At 37.8% G+C, this 24,409-nt stretch overlaps 1 protein-coding gene across 2 annotated transcripts in view; it reads left to right on the top strand.

Annotated features, from left to right (window-relative positions):
• RNGTT (RNA guanylyltransferase and 5'-phosphatase) overlaps positions 1-24,409 on the top strand; it is a 189,581-nt gene that overhangs the window by 125,864 nt on the left and 39,308 nt on the right. For both annotated transcript variants that reach the window (XM_042824336.1, XM_042824328.1), the window contains one exon: positions 600-700. In XM_042824336.1, coding sequence (XP_042680270.1) covers positions 600-700 — 101 coding nt within the window. The remainder of the gene's footprint in view (positions 1-599; positions 701-24,409) is intronic.

The following is a 24,409-nucleotide window of genomic DNA, read 5'->3' as shown; positions in this document are numbered from 1 at the left end:
TGGCAACTTCTGGTTCAGCTCTCTTAAGCAACAGATGCTCCCTTAATTTATGTTTCAGCATGTCACGATGCTTTTTCAATCTCTACATAACTTAAATTCTTCTGATACCAAAGTACGTGTTTCTGATGGGCCTTTCTGAGAGCTGTCAGTATGATGACTGCTGACTTTTTCACATTGCATCAGCCAGCAGTATGGGTAACAAAAGCACTGTTCATAAAATTGTTCAAAATGCTGAGGTTATCTTAAATGTGTATTTTATGCATGTCCAATCAGTGTTATCATTTATCAAAACTGCGCTGTCTTATTTTCTTTTTTGAAATGTTCCATTAGTCAGAGAGAGACAATGAAATATGCTAATTTTTATTTCCATTCTGAGTTTTGTATTATATGCAGCGGCTTGGCTGCTAAACAGTTTTAAAAGGGAGCAGCAAATAAAGTAGTGAAGCACAACTACCCCTGTGGTAATGAAATTCATTGCTTCAATCACTAAGTGTTGTAATTCATTAGAGACATCTAATATGGTCTGAAATGCTGAGTTTTTCTTTTAAAACCAGTGAAAACCAATAAGCATAATTAAACCACTTTTTAATATGCTTCAGAAATACAAGCCTGGTCGATGTGACGATATTCTGAAATGGAAGCCACCCAGCCTGAACTCTGTTGATTTTCGTCTGAAGATAACGAGGATTGGTGGAGAAGGGTATGTAATCTCTCCCCTTTTTAAATGTATAACGCACAAGTGAATGTCCCTTAGCAGTTTAATCTCCCCTCTGATATTTCTTGACATTTTCTGGCTCAGCCTCTGTGTATGCTGTAGAATTTGCTCTGAAAGTGTTAGAAGCTGTTGTAATCAATGCAGTACTGAAAACAACAGCAGATGCTTATAATGTAAAACTACTTGTTCTTATATTGTTTCACAAAATTAAAAACACAAAAAACAGTAGCTAAACTCGTCTTTGGTTTTGGCATTGCCCTTTGTGGATGTAGAAAACAGACAGGCTATGCTAGCTAAAATTCTTATATGAAGTAACTATTTTCTATTGTTTTTAAGCAAAATGGTGCTGACATCAGCTTTCTTCCATTTTAGAATTCTGCATAGTCAAGAAATGACACTTGTTTTTTTAAGGAAAAGCCTGAACTTCACATTTTTGATCAGTTTTCTTTGGTATTGTCTATAAACCCATCAGTTTTTTTTGAAAATGGTAAGCTCCAGAAGCAAGAGACACGTAAATCTTTACAGCAATTCTAAATACTTTTTGCTTAATTCAGTCACTGCACATATTAGACAGGGAGGGAAGGGTGAAGATTGAGTCACTGCATTAAAGCTTGCCTTGGAAATAAATTTTGTTTAGGGCTGAGATCATCAATTATTTTTTTTTAAAGTTGCTTGTTTTAACATCTGGGTCTCACTACAACTGACAGTTTGAGTACTGATGTTAAGCTTTTATTTTTTTTGTGCGTGTCCTAGGTAACCCAGTAGGGTTAAACAGTTAATACACAGACTGCTCACTTAGTCCAGAATGCTAGTAATGGTTCATCTAACTTTAGCTTATTGTATTAGTGCACATATTTGATGAATGTATGATAATCTTGAGGATATCAGGTTTACTCAACCAAATACACTTGGCTACTGACTTCTGAGTATTTCACAAAGTCAGAAACATCTGTTCATATTTTGTGGTTGAAAGTGGTATATTAAGTCCTCAGAAGCAACACAGCTGCTTTAGAAAGCATACGGGAATATTTTATGTTTGATTTCAGATTCAGATGTATGTTTCACATTTGTTTGGCTGTTATTTAAACACCGAAAAGTATAACAGGAAATTTTTCTACTGAAAAAATTACCTGGTGTCTGCCAGGAATGCTGCTTTTATTATAGGATTCTTTTGATTTCAGCTGAAGCTTACAAATTCATAGTAGGAGCCTGTAACTCAGAAGCAGAATAAAGCTATTATTTGCTTGATTAGTTAACACCAATGTCAAATAGAAAAATCTTAGTGGTATTGCGTTACATTCAAAGAAAAAGATGATAATTTCATCAGAAAATGAATGTAATAAAAATTAGCCAGCAAAACTGTTGCTAAAAAGTTGGACACTTAGCAGTAAATTATTGAAGAAGGAGTATTCCATTGTTAAATTGGAAATATTTCCTAACATTTAGAAAAGTTCTACCATACTTCAGCTATGTGAAAATGTGTATATTGCTTATCAGGGTGGATATAAGCACCTGGATTAGCCTCTGAATGCTGCAATACTTAAGTAAGCTTGTGTTTATGTTCCTCTCACATGCTTAAGAAAAAAAAAAATCCTAGAAACTTGGCATTAGAGAAATAAAGTATAATTATTCCAAACCCAATGAAGTGTAATTATTCCAAATACATTTTACTCTAGCTCATATGAGAGTTGACTGCTGTTTGTAGCACAAGTCCAGGTACATTCAACTAACAAAAAGAAAATTTAGTGAAGTACTGAGTGAAAAATAACATTTTGCCATTACTGGAAGAGAGATATTCATTTAAAGTAATGACCAATGAAACTGTAGCTTCTATTCAGTTAAATATAAACAATAAAATATTGTGAATAAAATATTGCAGGTTTAATTGCTTCACTTGTTAATTTGGTTGTCTGATTAACTGCTTGGTAAAATACAAACTTTTTAATGGAAGCATCCAAACTGTACCACGTTCAAAATTGTTTAGAAGAAACTTACTTAGTTTTAGACTTAAAAAAGGCAATTCCAGAGTTCTGGTCAGTGCCATATTAAACTCACTTTAAAGAAGGCCTGTTAGGTTTGATTTCTGGAAAAAACCCCAACAACCTAACAATTCTATTTTGATGAACAGAATGCTTGCTGCTGGCAATTCTAATATGGCAGTGTTAGGCATCCTGCCTCTCCCTAGCCCCACTGAGATTAAAAGCCAGGATTCATACTGGTTTCAGTGCTGTAGGTAGAATAGTTTTCCTTCAACAATCCACAAAGAAATTTGGCACGTTTGGCAGCAGAGTTGTGCAAATGTGTTTAAAGTACTATTATAAAAGCGTGCGTGTGATTTCAGTAGTTAAGCAGTAATATTTATGGGAAAGGATTGTATGACTTTGTATTGATCTTTTAGTGACTGCGGACCTGAACTCAGAGTATTGATCTCAAATACGTGACAGCTTGAAATTGTGAGGATGGGGATTGCCTGTAATTCTCAAGTCCTCTGTTCTGATTTACAGCCTTTTCTTTAAACCCTAAAATGCAGGCATCTAAATCTGTGCTGCTGTTGTGTGTGGTCTTTTAGGTTGAACTTGTGTTACTAAACTCCAGCCACACTGCCCATGTATTTATAGTTCCATGTTCAATTAAGTAGTGAGGGAAAAAAACATATGGGGTCATTATTTATTCAAAAGCATGAGACTAGAGCACAGTCAGCTGTTAGGCCTGTCTTTAGCATGGCATGTGTAATTGAGATCCTGATCAATTGTAAACAATCTTGTGCATTTTTCCTATGAATGAGGGAGTTCTCCAGGGAATTTGCCTGATTTTAGCCAGTGTGATTATTTTTCCATCTACCTAAAATTCCCCCGTGCTTTCAGTTGTGCGTTTCCATCCATAGATGTCTGTAATAGTAATGCCAACTGCAAAATAGCTGCCATGTTTCACTCCAGATGTAGTTCCGTTCCGGATGGATGACTCATTTGTTTTTGTATAGGGCTCAGTTATTTCAGTATTGATATTGGGCAGTGTTGCCTTTGAATTAAAAAGGAAGGTCAGGCTTATGGCCTGTGAAGTACTTTTAGAATAAGCTGTGCTATTAAGATGAAGATTCCATAACAAAGAATGAAAATAAAGAAAAAATACTATTGCATCCCGAGGAAAGACAGGTAATCTCAGTGACCTAATCTTGACACTCCTGTTCAGCACATATTTTTGAAAGAAATTGTGTCTTTGCACCTTAGCGAGTTGCATCTTATCAGCTGAGCCACAGTAATTGTCCCCTGTGTATTCTCACAGAGCAGCCCATCCAAGCATCACTGTGATGGTTTACAATAACTCTTCTTCTGTTGCATTTGCAAGGATTTTAGTTTATGGTTTCGATCTCTTTTGATCATATCAAAATAGTTATTTTTATTGAAAACAAACAACAAAAAAACCCAACAACCTAATAAATTAGCTAAATGAAGGAGTAAGGTATTCTTTTTCTGTGGTGAAACAACAGTTGAACTGTAAAGCCCTCACATTTCACGTGCTTTAAAATGGTAGGCCCACTTGCCAGTGCTTCTGTATCACTTCAGATTTACTAAGGTAATTGTCTCTCATCAGCAGTGTGAAGTGAAGCCCTTTCATCACGTAACAGTACCTTGCATTTTTCTGAGATTATGATGATACTCATGGAAAATAAAATTACGGGGACATAAACTCACCAACTGTTTACAGATGGTCTCTGAGTTAAATGGCCTTGTCAGAAGGAAATATATATAACTGCTGTGTGCAACGTCTCAGTTGTAGACAAGATTGTTTTTTGAAAGGTAGAGACTCTTTTTTCCCCCCAAAATGTCTGACTTTAAAAATATTTCTTAAAAAAGATAAAACCCCCAAGCTGATTCTGAACCTTCTTTAAATGTCACAAATATCATCTGAAAATGTCTACACGGTGCCAGTTTTGTGGTAGTAGCTTATAAGGACGTCCATGCTCCCTTTTCCAGACTTTTAATTAGCCTGTGCAATTCTTTCAAATTTTATCTGAATCAGATATGCTGAAATCAAGTGAAAAGCCAAGTTTTGTCTCTATTGGTTTTGAGTAAATATCTTACTGGGTCAATGGATTAGATGATTTCGTATCACAGAATAATAAAAGTTCTGTCTAGAACCTTGAGGTATGAGAAGGAGTCAGGAATTTTACTCATCTTCTAAGAGAGAAATACTGATAAAGTCTTACTTCTTTTAATGTGTGTGTATATATACATACATACATATATATATATATAAAAAATATATATAAAATCAGAAAGAGTCATCAACTCTGTAAGTAATCATTTTTTTTTATTGTAACCAAGAGAAAGTGTACCACATTGGGAATAGGTGTAGGGGGAGAGGGAGGGAACATGTTTTAGGCAAAGGTTTTTTTTGCTTGGAAATTGTTGAGTAATGAAAAATGCAAAATGAAATACAATGTATTTGAGGACAGCAGAGGCCTCAGTGGCTATACTGGCAATTACAGATCAACAACCAAATACAGATATCATAGCTACCGGCAAGTGAATGTTTTCGTTTTGTTTGATGTCATGTTGTCCTTTCTGTTCTGTAAATTAGAGCATCTGGAAAACAAACAGCTGGTTCAAAATAACCATGCTGTTCTTGATTTGCTGTCATATAGATATGTTGTCCGTCACAAGATGACTTACCTTACGAGCCAGTCTTCCTCACAGTTCTGCTTTCAAAAAACAAATCCTAACTGAAAAATGGTGAGAGTTAACTAAACAGCCAGGATATGCTGAGGTGACAGTATGGTTTGTTTGACCCATGTTTTGTGCTTCCTCCTCTCTTTCTGTTCCTCCTTTTATTTGGTCAATAAATGACCAGTTAGAGCTGTGAGCTCTTTTCAGTCTTACTGGATTGCAGAACGCTGGTTGCCAAAGAACGCAAACTTGTTCTTACACATGCCATCCATTACAGAAGGGGAGCTTTACAACTACTACCTTAGTGATGAAAATAATAATCCCATATTACTCTAGCCTCTGGAGATCCATCTAGATTAGGGCTGCATTTACGTACAGTGGAGTTATGAGGCAGAATGCAGATGATGTCCCACAGCAATTACGGAACAAATAAGGACAAGATGTTGCAAATAGATGCAAAGATGCACAACATTGGGATGACAGCAGGAGGAGTGCAGGTTGGAATATATTAACTACATTTATAGTCATACTGTTGTTAAAGCAAGTGCGTGTTTTGAAGTTGCTTGCTTTTTATGGAATTTAAAAGTTGCAAATGAAAGTAAATGAGTAATTTGCTAAGCTGTTATCTTCAGGCATTCAAGTACAGGTCTTACTAGATACAGACAAATTTAGGGGTAGGATTGTGCAAGGAGGTTGAAAGAGAATATTATATGTGGAAAGAAGAGTCTGGCTGTATGGGAAGTGGAAGCACAGGTAATACTGTGGTAGAAATATGCATGTGCAATTTTCACCTTTGGCATTGCAATGGAAGATACAAAGGCATGTAGATTTTGCTGTATAGTAAACCCAAAGTATCTAGATATATATTTATGCTGTACCACTCAGATGAGGGTGTTTAAAATATTTTCTCGATGAGGTTTTTAAAGTAGTTTTCAAAGTAAGTATTTGAATCTAACTTCTATTTATACCCTGGTATACTGAACATAATGTCATACCTTCCAAAACTAATACACAGAATGCTCTTGGAATTTCAAATATTGGATTTCAAAAATGAACTCAGCCTCATCTTTTTATATGTTGAAGTGGCAGCCTTGGGCAATCTCCATCTGTCAGATAAATATTCTACTTTAGCTACTAATTTCTTCAGATTTTGAAAGCTTTGCCTCATATAATCCAAAGATTACTTATATGCTTGCTAAATGGAATGTAAATGTAGTTCTGTGTGTTTTGTAGACCCTTTTTCTTTTTCTTGTTTTTTTTTCTTAATGTAGACTTTGCTGTGGTTTGTGTCAGCTGTCATAATGATTAACCATTCTTTTTGATCCATTTCTATCTGTAAATGAGATCAAGAAAAGCTCCCAAGTTTCATATTCCTCTAAAATTTGCTTATCATGTGTCTTGGATACTCTGTCTTATTTTACCTTTGGATTTGTATTTTATTCTGAAATTTATATTCAGCCTTGTAGCTTATACTTCTTACCACTTGTGTATCAGAAAGAACTAGTCAGAAAAGAACTGATGCCATCCCTCATTAAACAAATCTAAGATGGTAGAAAATGGAGAAATAATCTCAGACTTCAGGTTAGCTGGTTTTGGCTTTTTCAGGAAGCAAATAGGTAATACCCAATGGCAGCTTCCCCTGAAGCACAGAGTGGTGCCTGAGAGCTGGCTTACCTTCAAGGACAGCTTCTTCAAAATGCATAAGAATACACTTCTCCAGCATTGGATAAGACAAGTGGGTATAACAAACAGCTGGAAGGGCAACTGTCCTTATTTACCTGAACTTCTTGTGCAAGGTCGTTGAGATGCTCCTGCACCATATCCTTATCTCTGAATTGGAGAGACATGGATTTGAAAACTGGACTGTTCAGTGAATAAGAGTTGGTTGGATGGTTCCTGCCAAAGGGTTGTGGTCAATGGATCTATGTCCAGGTGGAGACCAGTCATGAGTGGTGACCCCAGGTGTTCATCTTGGTACAAGTACTCTTTATCAGTGACATAGACAGTGGGATCCAGTGTATCCTCAGCAAGTTTGCTGATGACACCAAGCTGAATGGTGCACTTGATCCAGTAGAATGAAAGGGTGCCACCCAGAGGGACCCAGACAGGCTTGTAAAGTTGATCCCTGTGAACCTAATGAGATTCAAGGAGGCCAAGTGCAAAGTGTTGCCTATGGGTCAGGGCAATCCCAGATATGTGTTAATTCTCACTCTTGCAGAGAAGAACTGGAGATTCTAGTGGATACAGAGCTGGACATGAGCCAGCAGAGTGCTATTGCAGCCTGGAAAGCCAACAGTATATTTGACTGCATCAAGAGGGGTGTCCAGCAGGTGAGGGAGGTTATTATCCCCCTCTGCACTGCCCTTGTGAGGCTGCAGTCTGGACTACTGCATCCAAGCCTGGAGTCTCCATTTCTGGAAAGATGCAGAATTGTTGGAGTTGGTCCAGAGGAGCATCATGAGGTGAGACCTCATTGCAGCTTTCTAGTACTTAAGGGAGTTTATAAGCAGGAGGGAGACTGACTTTTTACATGATATGGTAGTGACAGGACAGTGGGTAATGGCTTTAAACATAAAGATGGGAGATTTAAGTTCATATTAGGAGAGTAGTGAGACAGTGGCATAGGTTGCCCAGAGGTGCTGTGGATGCCCCAACTCTGGAGGCGTTCAAGGCTGGTTTGGATGGTACCCCATGCAGCCTCATCCAGATGGTTTGCCATATTTTTAAATAATGCATAATTTAAAGACTATATAATTTAAATAAAGGAAGTTTTCATCTTCCTTTTGCTAAAGCTATGAGCAATAGATACACATCTTCAATGTAATGAAGTTCATCTGTGAACTTATTTTTCTTTTGTACCAGTATAATTTAACTTTTTAAGTATGAGAGTCAAAAGACAATATTATTGAACATGCTGCTCAATACAAACTGTTATGAGCTTCTTTGACTTGTATTTTTGCATGTAGTCACTGTGATCTTCAGGCAAGGAGTATTTGTTAAAGTCTGTGAGCGTGTTGCAGATGATAACTTAATCCAGAATGTTTTTCCCTGCGTGAACTGCCTGAGGTATTAATTAATGTTCAATTAGGTTTTGTTTTATTTGTTTCTTTGCTTCAGTTTGTTGTTTAATTGGAGATTTTTATTGTTATTTTTACTTTACGAATTGGTACATTTAAAAACATGTTTGAAAAAGAGCATTAGTGTAAAATTGTTACAGATCTCTAATGTAAGAATACAAATTGTTTTCCATGGTATTTGAACTAAAGAACCTTTTGTTTAAGGAGAGAAAGTTCAGTCAGCTTACTTCCTTGCATGCTGTGTTTTATTTCAAAAAAGAATAAAACAAAGTTTTAGAGAAAAAAAAAAAGTTATCACAGCAAGAGTTGGTCGAACAAGCTGGACAGCAAAAGATATTGTATGTGTTTTTGTACTCTTCGTCAGTCTCACTCTGAACAATTTATCATGTAATTCCCTGATAATACCAAACTCACAAATCATAAAGGAACCAATTTCAGTGCTAAATAATGAATGTATTAAAGATAAAAAATAATACATGATAGTCATAAGAGTACAATGCAGTTTGCTTTGATACCATCAAAAAATGTTTTGGAATTGGGTTAGAAAATAGAGGTCCAGCTTTTTGTGTCTGACTGCATTCACAAGTATTTTGGAATCTGCAAAGCACGTCAACAAAATAAATGATACAGGTTGTTTGCATTTCTACCACGTCAGTGCTACAGATACTGTATGCATGCAGTGGTAGTGTTCTAGAATACTAGCTGATTATCAGCAGTTCCATTTTCTCTGATAGCTAGGAGAAACTCTTGGTACATCCACTTATCTTAAAGCCTTAGAGACATTAGAAAAGAAGCCTATATCATTATTTTTAGAAGAATGATCCAGTGTTCTCTTGTTTTATAGCTATTCAAGCTGGGATGATTTGATTAAAAAAAAGCAATTGCCTATTATGATTTTTTTTAAATTAATGTTTGAAGGGACATTTGCATTCTGAGGAAGTGCATTGTATTTTTAATATCTGTTACTGTGATGACTTAGGATGTGCCACGGGTTTGGTAATTCACATACCATCTTTTTGGCAAGCACCCAGCTTTTTTTTTTCTCTTCCTGAGAAAAGATGCTTATCCTGTACAAACACATTAAAGTCATTGAGACTATAGGTACATGTATCTGTCTGTAGGAGACCAATTTGCATAATCAAGGCACGATGATTCAATGGCAATGCAGAATCCATTTTGTTATTTATATAAGCAGTATGGAAAAGAACAGTGACTGCTGGATATCAAGCTTAGGCGCATTGTGCACTTTGACAGGGAATAAATACCTAGTGCTTTGCAAAAGCCATTAATAGCTTTCAGTAGATATTTGGTTCCATCTGGCAACATATGTAAGCATGTTCCTACAGAAGGATCCTATAAAGGCCAAAATTCCATATTTTCATAATTTTTCGCTTGCTCGCTTTTTACCGAACAGTCTTTTGACAGCAATTGTGAATTACAAGCATGGCTTTGTACTGAATTCTGTTTTGAAATCTACCTCAGTGTTTTTATCTTAAGCACGTGGAAGGAAGCTGTGTTCCTTCATAGGACCCACTTCGTTTTTAGCATCACTGTATATGTGAGAAATAAGCCTTTATTTTCATTTTGAAACCCAGATTTCCAATACTGTATGTTGCTTCGGTTTCACTTGAAAAGAATCATGTTATTTTATTTGTAAATATACGTGCCTCAGTGTGAATTGAGTGTATGTACACACACAACAGGTGACAGCTGCTTCTTTGTGTTGTAAATACAACAACAACAATGAAAACACTTCCCTTGGCTTTTATGAGTCAAAACAAAGTTCTCTTTCCCATATGTAACCATGCAGGAGGAAATGCTGTCCTTGTAGCTTTTGTCAATTTTAAAAGTAATCCATTTTATTACATCACACTTGGCTCTTTTCATATATTTCTATACTGGACATTCTGAACTTCTTTTGGTTATTTTGCCATTTTATGCACTATAATTTTCAGTGCCATGTTTTCCTCATTTAAGGCCAGATTGCCAACCTATTCTGCACCCGTACTGTAGCAACCAGTGTTCCACTGCTGGCTTTTGAATGGTAGCAAGGTTGTGTGTTGCTGCACATGGAAACTGGTGGTGGTGTGTTGCTCTGCTTTGTGTAAGCTGGATAAATTCAATTCTCTAACCATAAAATTTAGATACGTGGAGATAGAAAAGCTTGTGAAGTAAAGGAGATTGTAAAGACAATCCTAACGTCTAACGCAAGGATTAAAAGTACGCTTATTGGTATGCTGGTCATTTTGTCCATTGCTGTCAGACCTCTTGCTGTTGGTGAGATAGGAGAATAAGAAGCTTTGGACATTGTTTTAATGAGGCAGCTATTACATACTTCCCAGAAGGACTGCAGATATTTGTATCAGTTTTTAAAGTGGGGAAAAATGACATCCAAAGTGCAGAGAACTCTCCCAGGGAGCATAGTATGTTAGCGAGGAACGACAAAAAAATTCTCAGTCCTCTGCTGTACCCAGCAGATGGCATTTTTTCCCCTTATAAGTACTAAATATTTTCAGAGCTATGATCTTTGGATATTTTCATACTTAAAGCCTTTTCTTCACAAAGAATTAAAAGATTGCACTGTGGGCAAATATTAGAAATGAAATATAATGTGTATACCTCTACTTACAGAATAGAGAAAATTGGAATGAGAAAAGTGCAGTAGCGTAGTGAACTTGATTGTGTTTTTATCCCCTCAAGTTTGCATATCAAACCACCATCTGACCAACGTTTATAAAAGCACTTTGCTCCTTTGGTGAGTGTTAAAGCATCAATTCTCACATGTTCAGTTTTCTTATCTTTTTATTAAGCAGTGCAAAGTTCTGCCAAAAGGTGGGTATTCAAAGGTAGGAGATCAGTGGATGTGGGGGGCAGAGCAGAACAAGCTAACTCAGAAATGAAGTGGATGTCACCCAGTAAAGGCTCTGAACTGTTCTCTCCCCTCCAGGAGGAAACAATCATTATGGGCATGATTAACCCTTCTCAACTAATAGAAGAACCCTTCTTAATTAATAATTCTTTTGACTTACTAATTTATGATGCTAACGATCTGTATGCAGAAATTGCCATTGTTCTTTCTAAACTCATTTAAGAGAAGCAGAGAACTCAGTCTTCACTGCCCAAGGTCTTTGTGCTTACAGTTCTGCACAACAGTCACTTTGATAAAAGTATCCACAATTTGTTTGAATGTTAAGAGAAGTGTTTTGGAATATGATTTGAGTATCAGAGACATGCAAATACTTTCATCCAGCTGAGACAGATAAAAAATAACTGGAAGTATTATAACAGCAGAGGTATTAAGCTTCTGTTATTTAAATTATGTCATTAAAACTGAATGATTAAAACTACATTTTCTTCTGTTTCTCAGCCTTATAATAGGAAGTGAGGAATGTTTTTTTCAGACTCTGATAATTTCTGTTTTTTTACCTTAGTATCTATTTTACATTAAACAGAGAGTCTTTCATGTATGATACACCACTTGTTTCCTTTTGTAATATTCAGAGATACGCACACTCCAAATGTCTGAAGGTAATATCCTGCCTTTTTTGGAGATAAAATTAAGGTTTAAGGTTCTTTGATGTTTTCTTTTTTCTCTCTGATGAATTTTTGGTTTGATGGAGCCTGTGTAGTCAAGACGCATGCCTGCATCCACGCTGTGACATGATGAGCGTCCAGTGCTTTACTCCAGTAAAAAAAAACCTTTCACTTGAATAAAATTAAATGGTTACAGGCTATGCTAGGCTTCAGACGCATGGGAAAAAACTGCTTAAACTCCTTGACAAAGTAGGTTTTTACTTGACAAGCCTGAGGAACAGGAATGAGCCCTAACTAGTACAGAAAAAATCCTTCTTTTAAGGATCTACACAGCCTTGTCTATTCTGTTGCTTTTCATTAGGTAGACTGAGAATCATTCATTTCCCGAAGGATTTTATATAGCATTTGGTCAAATGTTTGATTTTGTCGTTGAAGGCTGTGTTATGAAACTGATGTTTCTTTTAAGTGAAAGCTGATACAGAAAGATTTTTAAACAACTTTAAAAATCCACAACATAAGATGCGACAGAGGTAGACTTTGCAGAGTCCCTTTTCTGTTGCAGTCTTTTATGAAAGGAATATCTTTAGTGCAACCTAGTTATGTACTTCAGTTTAATGCAAAAAATATACCTCTGCGATTGCTCTACCTAAATTATTCCTTTGATTCCTGAAGACTTGAAGTGATATAAATTTATTACAAGGTGTAAAAGCACAGAAAGGATTTTTCTAACAAAGCCTTGTGACAGAAGTGCGAGAATATTATGGCCATTTAAAGTTAGTTCTTCTGCTGTAATAGCTCCAAGGCCACAGATATGTTTTTAACTTAAAATGGCTATATTGTGCTCTAGAACAGGAAGAGAAGTTGTTTTATTAACAAAAAAACCAAGTTGAATTGCCAAGGGGCCTACAAAGACAGATGTAGAAAAGTTATGGAATGTTATTAGTGGTGAGATTGGATGAGCTGAGGAAGGAGATGGAGTGCGGGAAACCTCCCAGGTTTTAATTCTAGAGAGCTTCTCTCTTTGCCTTCTTTTGAAATAATCTGTTTACCAGTAGCTACAGCAGCTTTCTACTCATATTTGCTGTGCTTAATGAAACATAACTCTGAGGTTGTGTAGAAACGTACCAGCATTTTGTGTAAGGGGATACCACTGACAAACTTACACCAAAGTGAGTTTTATTTAAACTGCTAAGTGGAGAAAGGATAACCTATAGAGAAGAATAACTGTTATTTCAAACAGAATGAAAAGTGCATCTAGCCTGACTCTCCTTATCTGGGTGGGACTTTGAGCAACCTGCTCTAGAGGTCCCTGCCTATAGCAAGGGGTTGGAACTAAATAAGCTTAAAGCTTCCTTCCAACCCAAACCATTATATGATTCTATGATTGACTGGGACAGTTGCAGGACAGCTGTTTGTACTGTGTGTGTATGCAAGCTTGGAAAAGTTGGATAAGGGAAAATTTTGTAACTTATTCAAGCTCTTGAGTGGGAGATTGCACTCTTTCCTCACTCAGAAATCTTTAGCTTGGGTGTCTTCGGAATAACTCACCAGTTCCCTAGCTCATCCAAAAAGCTCTCTTCTTGCATTCTGGTCCTGAGGAAAATGCTTTCTTTTGCTTTCTTTTCATTTTCAAATATCAAATTGCTTTCTGTCGTCGTCCTGAGCGATTCACGCTTGAAAGAAGCAACAGTTTGTTGTCCAGTAATAAAAAGGTAGTCTTGAAAGTGGGTCCAAAGAATGGAATGATCTATTTAATTCTCAAGCGATTAAAGGATTTCTTGATTTTTCAGTTTTCAAACTGATTTTTTGTCTGGTAGATGTTCTTTTATTGGTTCAAGAAGAGAAATATGTGCTCACGCAGTTAATTCTTTTTCTGCACAATGTATGTCAATCACAGATAAGTCTTCTTCCCATGCAGGTGCTGGATGTGAAAAATCAAAGCAATAGTCTGAGAGTGAAATGTAATATATTAAACAAAAAAATGTAGAATGGTAGGAATTATCAAAGTAATGCCATTGTCATTAGCCTCTACCTTTAAAATGTAGCAGAGAAGTCTAGCATTCAAAGGAAACGGACCCCAGGGGCTGTGTGCTGGAACACAGACTTGTGGCTGGGTAAGTGGAGTAATTCCTACCACTCCTAAATTGCATTTCTCTTAGGAAACTGGGTTGTAAAAGAAGATAAGAGACACTTTGTTGTTGGTTTTCTTAGCTGTTAGAAAACTTGACAGCAGGGACGTGTTAATAGGTAGGTTTCATGTACTCTGTTAAAGGAGTATGTGCTCTACAAGCTTCTCCTTTTTGTCTTTTTATAGGATACTGTTCCTATATAGACTCAGTTTTGTGTTGCTGTTAAAGTTTTATTCATTCACCTTTCTTCCTCTTGTGTGCAAGTCTTCAGGGTTTTCTTCATGGTACAGATGGTTACATTCTATTTGTTCTTAGTTCCTACACCAAAGTGATTAAAAGCATGGTTAAAATGCGCAGGATATTAATGAAAAAACCAAAATTACATTCGCATATACTCATAGATTTCTCTCTCTTATAATCTGAAGATGTAGGTAAGATGTGGAAAAAGCCAGTATTTTTTATTATGCTTATATGATATATTTTAAAAAGAAGAACAAATTTTGCATCAAAACCTTTCTCCTGACTTGAAAATATGTGCTTCAGTCCTTTTTCTTTGCAGTGATACCAGTCCTGGATGCTTTGTCTTACCCTAAATCAGACCTGAATTTAAGATCATGGTGTTTATAATAAACAGTGTGAATTGCTTTTTTCTGCTATAACAGACATTAATTGCAGTTAACTGTATTACCTGAAAAGGCTTACTATCCATGCAGGTAGCCTATATTACTACCTTGAGTATCATCTACTTGGAAAGTCAAAATATGCTGAACAATGTTGCACTGATTTCCTTGCAGACTTTTTTTAGCAAGGATAAAATATAGTCCAAAATGACATGTAAAATTGCTTGCAGTAAAAATGATTTCTTGGAGGCAAAAGGGAAAAAAAGAAAAAGAAAAAAGAACACAAAAACCTCCTGTACTGTACATTTATTAATTAATACCTTAATAATTTACGTTACATACATCCTTTCAGCACTAGATGAAAAAAGAGATAGGTCATCCTGATACCAGTTGAATCAGTAGTTATCAGATCTCATCAGACTGGAAGTAACCAATTTTTTGTCCTATGCAGTTAGCTTTTAATCACAACTGCTCTTTCACTTGTGCCCTACATAATAAAAATTCATGATTAAGGACAGTAAGTGAAAAGACACTCTCGTTCTGTAATAATAATATAGCTGTTTTTATGAAGGATTCAATTATTTTTTTCTTGCCTTTTCTAAGAGGGATACGTTTCTGCAGGGTGCTTGTCACCCAGGCCCCAGTTTCTTTGACACTGTGGAGAGCTTATCACAAATCAAGTTAATTGTTCTAATTCTAAAAAATTGGCATTGAAAAAGAGGGATTAGGACTACTGACTGCACACAAAATGCTTAGGAAATGGTTATGTTGGACCAAAAAATCTGTGGAAGCATGTGCCTGTTACATGTTTGCTTTCTTTTGCTTTGACTGTATCTTCTTTCTTTCTTCATCTTTGTTTGCTGCAGATAATCTTTAGTAATGTTTGTGCTTGTTTTTTGATTTCCACCTTACCTAAAAGGCGGGGTTTTTTACTGATTTGAGTTGGTTGTTTGTGACTTCATTTAGGAATATAAAATTACAATGCATGTAGTGGGAGGAGGATTTTGGAGATGACCCAGTAAGGCTGTTTGTCTCCACTTCTTATGCGGCACTCACTTACAGGTAAGATTGAGCTGCAAGGAAAAGGCTGTGCTGCTTCCTGGTCCTCTCCCTTGGCCTAAGCAAGCGGGTGGACCTGTCTAGGTCAGATTTCTGAGGGTGGCAGAGGGAAGCTCTGATGTGATGGGAGCCCCAGGTGCTGGGACACTGGGGTGACATTGGGCTGTTAGTAGCTTTGCTGCCCCGGTCTATAATTCTGTGGAGGGCTGAAGAGAGACTGGAACAGCATTCTCAGCTTGGGAGCTGTTGCAGTGAGGCAAATGCTGTTTGTGGAGCAGAGGTACCACTGAAGGGTTCTTGTTCCTATTCTGATGGCTGGTAGCCTTTCTGTTTCTCAGCACAGCCCAAGATGCCCTCTTACCAATGCATTACCCAGTGTGTTCCCATTTCTTGTCTGGGGGCTCCATGGAGAGTATGCTACCCTATAAATTTGGGAACCTTAGGAGAAGGGGTGCTAAAGTTTGGAGAAAGGGGAATTAGAGCACAAAATATCCTGGAGGGAGATAGGCATCTTAAAAGGCAAAACAAAACCAAGGGGCAGAGAGTTAGGAGAGCAGCATGCTGACTGTTAAAAGTCAGAAGTAAAGGAAGAAAAGCAAAGAGGAGAGAGAGGACAGGAAGAGACTTGACACTTCAGAGCACCCTGATAGCAGAGCAGAGGTTTCCCTTGTTGAGAAAGCAGCCTTACAGGTAAGAATAGCAGTATTTGAGCAGGAGAAAACTCTGACCCTTTTGTCACTGCAAGGAAAACACTTCAGCTGTGTTTCTTCATACTGGGGAATGCAGAATGAAGTATTCTTATTATCTGAAGAATTTCTGTGAAAGACAAGGAGTTCATAAAAAACTCATACAGTGAGTATGCCGTGGAACTTGATTTATAATGAATGGAGCAGCTCAGTCTTATACCGTCCGTGCGGTTTCAGAAACGAGAGGGAAGCAGCCAGCAGAGTTCATGACAGCCTTCCTGCCTCACTTTGGGTGGTAGGTTTGTTTGTAACAGATGGGGTTTTCTCCACACTGCTGGATGGGAGCTGTGTGTGTGTCACACCCATTCCAAACAAGGAGTTCTTTGTCCTTCGTGTGCTACACTTCGTGTCTGCGATCTGTATGGTCTCACATGGGCTGGTACCTAAATGGTACTGCAATTCAATCATTTTGTGGTTGTGCATGATTAATTAATAAAGTATTCTGAATAAGTCATTAAAGTGGTGTGGGGAAACAGGAAGAAAAAGAAATTGCTTAAAGTGGTCTGGTAATATGTGTTCTTATGGCTAAGACTGCTGTTTTGTGATGCCTTTACCACAGCATCTTCAATAGGGAGGTTGGAATTCTCATAATAGTCATATCTGTGATCCAGGTAGCCAAGTGAATTTTATATTCTTTACCAATTTTTTTTTAAGCTTTTTTTTTTTTTAAGAAAATGATCTTCCAGATATTTTTTGTTACGCATGTACATGTTCTGTTCTTGCTACTTTTTCACACCAAGGCATCATTTTTCTTTATTTTGGAGGAGTTCTCTCTAAATGTGGCTGATGTGCAGAAAGACCTGGTTGTCTCCCTCAGAACCATTAGCTGCCAGTGTCTGGGACTGCCACGAGGTTGTGCCACACCTGGATTGGAAAAATCAGGAAACTTCTGTAGCAATTGCCCTGACAGGTGAAGGGCAGAGTGGAAGAGCTTACGCCTGGATGAGATCGGCCCATTATAGCTTTCCTGCCAAAATACGGCCTTTCAGCAGTAACATCTTGTGTTAAAATGGCTGCATATTTGCATTTCCAGCTCTGCTGCGTTGATTTAGTGTAAGTTTGTTCTGTGGCTTTTTGTTTTTGTTTTTCAGTGACAAACAGAAAGGCCAAGGATAAAGGAATGTCAAAACCTTGCATAGAAAAAAGTTCATTGGGCCTCAGAATGTTGGAGAGAGAGAGAAGAGAATTCTAGTTGCCAGGTTTATATATGTTATGATACATTCCTTAATTAATCCTAAGGAATTGATTTAATTCAGTAATTCGTATGTGCAGGAGCACATATTTTTCACTGCAAAGGAGAGTAATATTAAGATTATGTGGGTGATTGTAAATACGGCATCAGCTTCCTCTCAAAGTGATGAACTTTGCAGTTTAGCTAAAGTTGCCTGCCTTTGCTCCATGACTTGCTTCATCAGCAGACTTTCTCTGTTCATGACTTTTTCACATTTCTAATAAATATATTAAACAGTCTGTTACGCAAATTGAATAGTTACTTGGCCTTTGCTGAGATGAAAACTGACCATTTATTCTGCCTCTCCAGTCTCTTAATCAAGGTTTGATCCGTAATAGTAAGTAGCCTTTTTCCATATAAGAGTACTTACTGCCTAGTTTTATTTTTTATTTTTAATAGTAAATTACTGTGAGAGACTGTAACAGAAGCCTTTTGGCTGTCAGAATCGATTACGCCAGTGTGGTGTCTCTCCTGTCCCCCACTCCTTTTTAAGCACTCTTTCATTAAGATGATCAAAAGAGAAGCAGATGCAGCCACAGTGTGAGGGCAGGGGATGTGCAACCTTATCAGTAGTGCAGTCACACATGGCCAAGGTGGGCATGCTGAACAAAGCTGAGCTAAAGGGCACAACTCCAAGAAGGCTGCAGAAATTAGCCCATTTAGATGCTAGATTGATGTTGGTTTCTTTGCTTGTTTGTTACTAGTGATTCAGGCCCTTCATATCAAGAAATGTCGGAAAGCTTGGATAAATTGCATCTGGGTTTGGTGGTTTATTTCACCTTGATTATTGAATCATCCTCAAAGCATTTTTTTTAGTACCTCTATTTCTGCAGGCATTTTGGTAACTTAAAAACTGTAGCATCCCTGACTTGGTGGTGTTTTTGTTTGTTTTTCTGTGGGAAAAACAAATCAGCAGCTTTTCAGCAGTGTCTCTTTCTTCCTTAGTTGCTCCTCCTATTTTCACATGATCAAGTGAATCTCACATTTTTTACAGGATTTGTACTTGGATATGCTTGAGATTTTATCACCTTTATCTCCATTATTTCTTCTAGTTTTTATTAGAAGTCTATTATTCTTAAGTAGCTCCTGAGACACTTGAGATGTCTTTATTTTGACTTTGGAATATCTAATTAGGCATCTTATATATTGAAATTTCCTATTGCAGAATTTAGCACTGCCGTGCCAGTTTTTAACCAAGCTGTGTTGAATCAGGTAGTGTTGTGATCTCTGTTGAAATATGGCCAGGATGAAAGAGCGCTATGGAATAGACTAGAAAGTATGTACTAGAAAGTACTGAAAGCACTGCTCCAGCGTGATCCACTGCTGATGCGTGTCTGCTCCTGTGCAAGATGTGGATCAGTGTGGGCAGAGCTGCTACACTGCACAGGAAGTCTTTCAGCGAGTTGGGAATGGTTCCTAACTCTGTCCTACATTTCAGTGAGATGAGAGGCATAATATTCAGAAAGAAAAATTGAGGTTTACCATCAGAAATAGATTCTATTAGTGAAATCCCTCAGACTATGTAATAACCTCCCAAAGGAAAAGGCAAGCAGCCTCATTTTTCAGATAATTTATGGCCAGCGTGGCCAAATTGCTCATTATACTACAGGGAATAATGGTGGAGGAATGGGCATGATTATTTAATGGGTACTTTTTGTTTCTATTTACTTGTCTTTTCTACTTTTTATGGATAAGTTATCAAAATGCTTTTTTATGTGATTTGCTCGCAAGGCAAAGCTTGGACAAGCATTAAAATATAACCAACAGTAGGCATAAGTGCAGCAAGCAAAAAGAAGGGCTTTTGGAAATGTCAGATGTTACGGTTTTATTCTCCCCATGTCTAGCAAAGCATTCAAATACAATCTCACCCCCAAACCAAATAAAAGTTTAAAAAAAAAATCAAGAAAGAGTAATGCTTATTAAAGTCTCCTAAATCAATGTAAAGCTTGATATTGTTCAGTTTATTCTTTTTGATCATGATAACAGGATAACTTACAGACCATTACCTCAAATATGAGGTCACTGTTCTACCGTTTCAGGCCCTGTAAATGTCATTTTTATTGGGTTTGGTACATAGCAGTGGTGAGGTTGTTCATGGCAGTATGCCTTTCAGGGTTCAGTCACTTCCTAGATTACTGCCATCAATAGCCAATGACAGACAGTGATTTACTGTAGGTATTGATGTAATTCCTTGAAGCCTTTCAAGTGATAAGCATAGGAGCTCTTCCTATGAAGGGCTATAAACATGTAACATTGATATTTTTTGCCTAAGTTGCATTTAGTTCAGAAAGCAGCATGGGTATTAATACAACTGGTAGCCTACACTGTTGGAATACCATAGTGGGAAAGCTGAGGGTGTTGAATTCATTTCCGAGTTGAGCTACCCTCTGCATTTTTTTCCCTATGAATATTGCTTTGGTATTATGTTAATTGCTGTCACCATTAGCTTGTCTTGGGATATTCTGCAAGTTTTGAAATTGTGCAGTGAAAAGATTGTGCTTCAATTTCCTTGGGGGTTTTCTTGCAGAGATGAATTTAACATTGTAAAATTATTTACAATCTCCGTATTTTATTTTTTTTTAACACATGCATCCCTTCCCAACCTTTTTCTTCTCTGAGTCCAAGCACAATTATTGTGCACCTTTACTATGTAAGTAGCTGTGTTTAGTGTCTTCTCTAGTCGCCTCATTGGTGGTTGTTTTTTTTTGGTATGCACTCTGATTTGAGGGAAAATGTCCTAAATTGAATATACAATCTATTTGTCTGCTATTTCCCAGGAGGATTACATTGAAATGGCTTATACTTGTCCGTCAAAATTTTCCTCTTCGTGCATAAGTGATGAGTAAAAGAAGATTGTGTCAGAATACTTCCATTACCTAAAAAAGGGATTTCATAAATGCACTGTAGAGTGCTGGCAAAAGCTCTTCTGTCTTGTATGTCAAGCCCCTGCTTTTCCATTGTCAGTACTCTGCATGTGAGATACATTACTGCTTAAATGAACTCTCAGTATGTGTACTTCATACTCTCAATGGCATTTTCTACTTTTCGATGCACATTGTTTGCTAATCATATATGCATCTCAGTTGAAATTCACAAGCTTGTGCATGCACCGATACTGGCCTTTTTAGATTTTTATTGGATCCCTTTATATGCACTTCCATATTTTAAAAAATCTAGTGTTATACTTTCCTATGCTATTGTTATTTTCTAAGTTAAGTTGAATGAAGTTAATTCTATGCAGTATCAACCACAGAATCATGGATGCTTTTCTGATTATTTTTTCTTGCAATTCCTTCAGTGTATTACTCCAAGAGTTGAAAAGCAATGGGGAATGTTTGTCCTAAGGAAGAAGCAAACTATACTCGCAGTACTGCCTTAATAGAATACAAATTACAGTTTACTAAACTGTTTAAAAAACTGCTTCTCTTTCCATGGTTAAAGTACTGCATCACAGTGTAGTATTTTCCCTCACAGTTCAAGTGAACGCAGGATAAATACGGAATATTTATTAATAAGACATTAGCAGGACTGTGTGAATATGGCATCCTTTCTGCTGTGCTGTTATGCTTTATTTATGCTTTTTTCACAGTATGCAGTAATGATGTTCTTTCTTTGTATAAAGGAATACCAAAATTTGTAAACTTACGTAAAAGTTACCTTTATCTTCAAAGATATATGTCAAAGTCATTCAAATAATGTTTGAAAATGCATTTATTGAACTTGTAGTGATGTTCCTTCTGTTCTCAGGGCATTTTTAATTTTATCTTACAACAGTTATTCCTGCCTGAAATGTGAAAATGCATCAAGAAAGATTTTTGTATGTAGTTAAAAGCAGACACAGAGCATTGCGATGGATTTTTATTTTTTTTTTCTCATGATGGAGAAGGCCTACTTTAAAATGAAATGTGAAGTCTTTTGGATAATAACTAATATTAACCTTCCATTATATAGTTATTTTAAATGTGGAGTTTCAGCGTGAGAAAGCAGCCACGGTGATTTTCCTAAAATTGTATTTGACTGTCCAATTTATATTTTAAGCAGTTTTTTTTTTTTCCCCGTTCCAGCCTTAATCATTCACTAATGCATATGCAGAGAGGATCATAGCAATAAAGTTATGGATGTGCACAAGGGTCAGCAGCACTGCTGTCAGGATTGGTTTTTCATTTGGTTTTGCTTCACACCTAATGCACGCTTGATACACATCTTGTCTGGACTGAAATCTTTTTACCAGTGAACTCTGTGAAGACTGTAAATGTCTTTTGGCAGCATGTGCAGGATGAAGTTGTTGGGTCAGACCGCCAGGCACATTTAGCCACTTGGTACTGCTTCTGGCTGCAAAATGGAATTAGTGCGTGCATCTTAACCCTGTTGTCTCATCAGTGGAGTCGATATTCCTGTTAATCATATCTGCTAGGGTGAAGTCTCTTCCTTGCAGATCCCAGAAGTGTTTGAGGTATCGTTCTGCCATTCTCATCAACCAGAAAATGCCCTCTCTGGCCTGAAGAGACTTCTTTCCAGGAGCAGATCAGGTCACACCTATAGATGCTGCCCCTGGTCCCTCGATGACAGCAGTGAATTCCAGCTACACCAGCACTGGAAGTGCAAACAAATATGTGTAGCATGTAGCTGAGTTTCAGAAGTTTCTGCAGTCTTGGATACTCTCAAATAGTTGTCTGATTGTACAGTATAAGAAAGCCATGTTAGATCCAACAGAGCTTTGCTGGTACGCTGTAGCACTTAACAAGCTTAACAAGAGAGAGAAAAGAATAGAATGCATAAGACCATTGCTCATCTGAAGTCAGGCTTTTTGATGATTGCAAGAGCTAGTAAAAAGAGCAAGCAACAGTCAAGAGCAAAACCAGAGAAACTGAATCTAGTGACTTATGTGAAATAATGAACTATTCATCAACCACGATGTCCATGAAGCTGAATTTGAGAATTGCCAAACAGAGATGCTACAAGATACCATTTGATAAATTGCTCTAAGTTCGTGGATTTTGATGAGAATTATTTTTGAAATATAAGGAAGAAGTTGCATTTTTTCTTTCAGAGGGATAGTGAATAACTGAAGCATGGCTGGAGGCGGCTCTGCATGCTTCCTGCTGCCTGTTTCACGCAGCTTTTCATCTTGGAAAAACCAAATGTCTCAAGCCTGCTCATTTTTCACTGTTCTCCCGCAGCACTCCCCATCTTTCTGATGCCACTTCCCTTACATCTCCTCAGCCCCTCTACTGCACATGTTGCGTTTTTCACGCCCTGCTTCTCACTCCCACACTGTCTGACCTGTGTGCTGCTGGCTGGGACCGCACATCTCAGCACTGCATTCCTGCATAACACAATGATCTTGCAAGCACAGGAGCTGCTGCCTCGCACAGGAGCAAGTTACCGCGTTCAGCTCGCCTGCCGTAACTCGCTGCTGTGAGAGGCAGCGGCTCCTGGTTCCCCTTGCTCCCCTACCTCTGTGCGTGCTCCTGTGCGGAAGCCTTCCACACTGCGTAGTCCAGAGGGAATCTCACTGGTGGTTCATGTATGAACTGGTCAGATGTATTCAGATGGACGTGTTGTGTGGCCCCGTTAGGTGGTCAGAGCAGCCTTGCAGTACAACAGGCGGCCCTGAGGGTTCTCCTCCTGCTCAAGTCATGTCCTCAAAGCCACGCTGCCAACAGGATGCGGGGTCTATTTCATGCCAACCTTCTGCCTTTGTGCAGCACTACTTGGTGGCTGAAGCATTTGTACGGCAGTGAGATGTGCCTGAGTCTTTGCTGAGAATATCTTGAAGCAGCCACTTCATGCTATCTGACAGTTATTGGTGAGTTATCAGAACAGACATGCAGAGAAGTGAATGCAGTCAGGTTTCATTGAAATGAGCTATCCTGATTAAGTTCCTTGCTAAAGGCCCAAGGATTGCCATGGCCAAAGGCAGTGGGAGGTGTGAAGGGGATGAGGGCATGGGACTGTCCCAGCTCCCAGAACAAGGTCAGTTGTTCTCAGGAGGGTGAGCTCTGTGGTCACTCAGTTCCTGTGCTCTCATAGCCATAACCCACCTAGCTTTCTCCTCTCTTCCAGTAGTTTCCAGTCCAGAGGGCTGTCTTGTCGTGTTCTTGTATCTCTCATTATTAGTCGTTTGCCAGATTCCCTGCTGCCTTACTTTTCCTTATTCCAAGTTTTCTCTCCTCCTTAATCTTGTCCCATATTTATTTGCATTTTACCCCCCTTCTAGTGCCACCTCTTTTTTGTATTTCTGTGCTTGACTCCTGCAGTCACCATCCATTGCAGACTGGCTCCTGCAGCTGAGATTTTGAAAGTGGCTACTCTTTTGATCATAGAAAAGGCCAAATCTAGGATGTTGAATGTAGAAAAGAAGGCATTTGGCAGTGTTTTCTTGGTACATGGAAGGTCTTTATGACTTTGATATTACATCACCAAAAATCAGAAATGATTGGTCCTAATAATTTTTTGTTACAATGTTTTTATGAAACATAATGCTACAGCCTTGATAGGCATGTCTAGGGAGATGGTTGCTCAATTTGGTGTATGGGAAAGAGTATGGGGATTGTAGTTTTATGCATGGACAGCTTGTCCTAAAGAACTACTGCTCCTTAGAGTGTTATTTCCTACCTTTATTCTGTTT

This window comes from Centrocercus urophasianus, unplaced genomic scaffold (assembly GCF_019232065.1).
Source record: "Centrocercus urophasianus isolate 14NV4802_14NV808 unplaced genomic scaffold, USGS_Curo_1.0 seq_10, whole genome shotgun sequence".
NCBI lineage: Eukaryota > Metazoa > Chordata > Aves > Galliformes > Phasianidae > Centrocercus > Centrocercus urophasianus.
The sequence above is the reverse complement of the archived record's forward strand: the minus strand, read 5'-3'. Positions and strand labels throughout refer to the sequence as shown.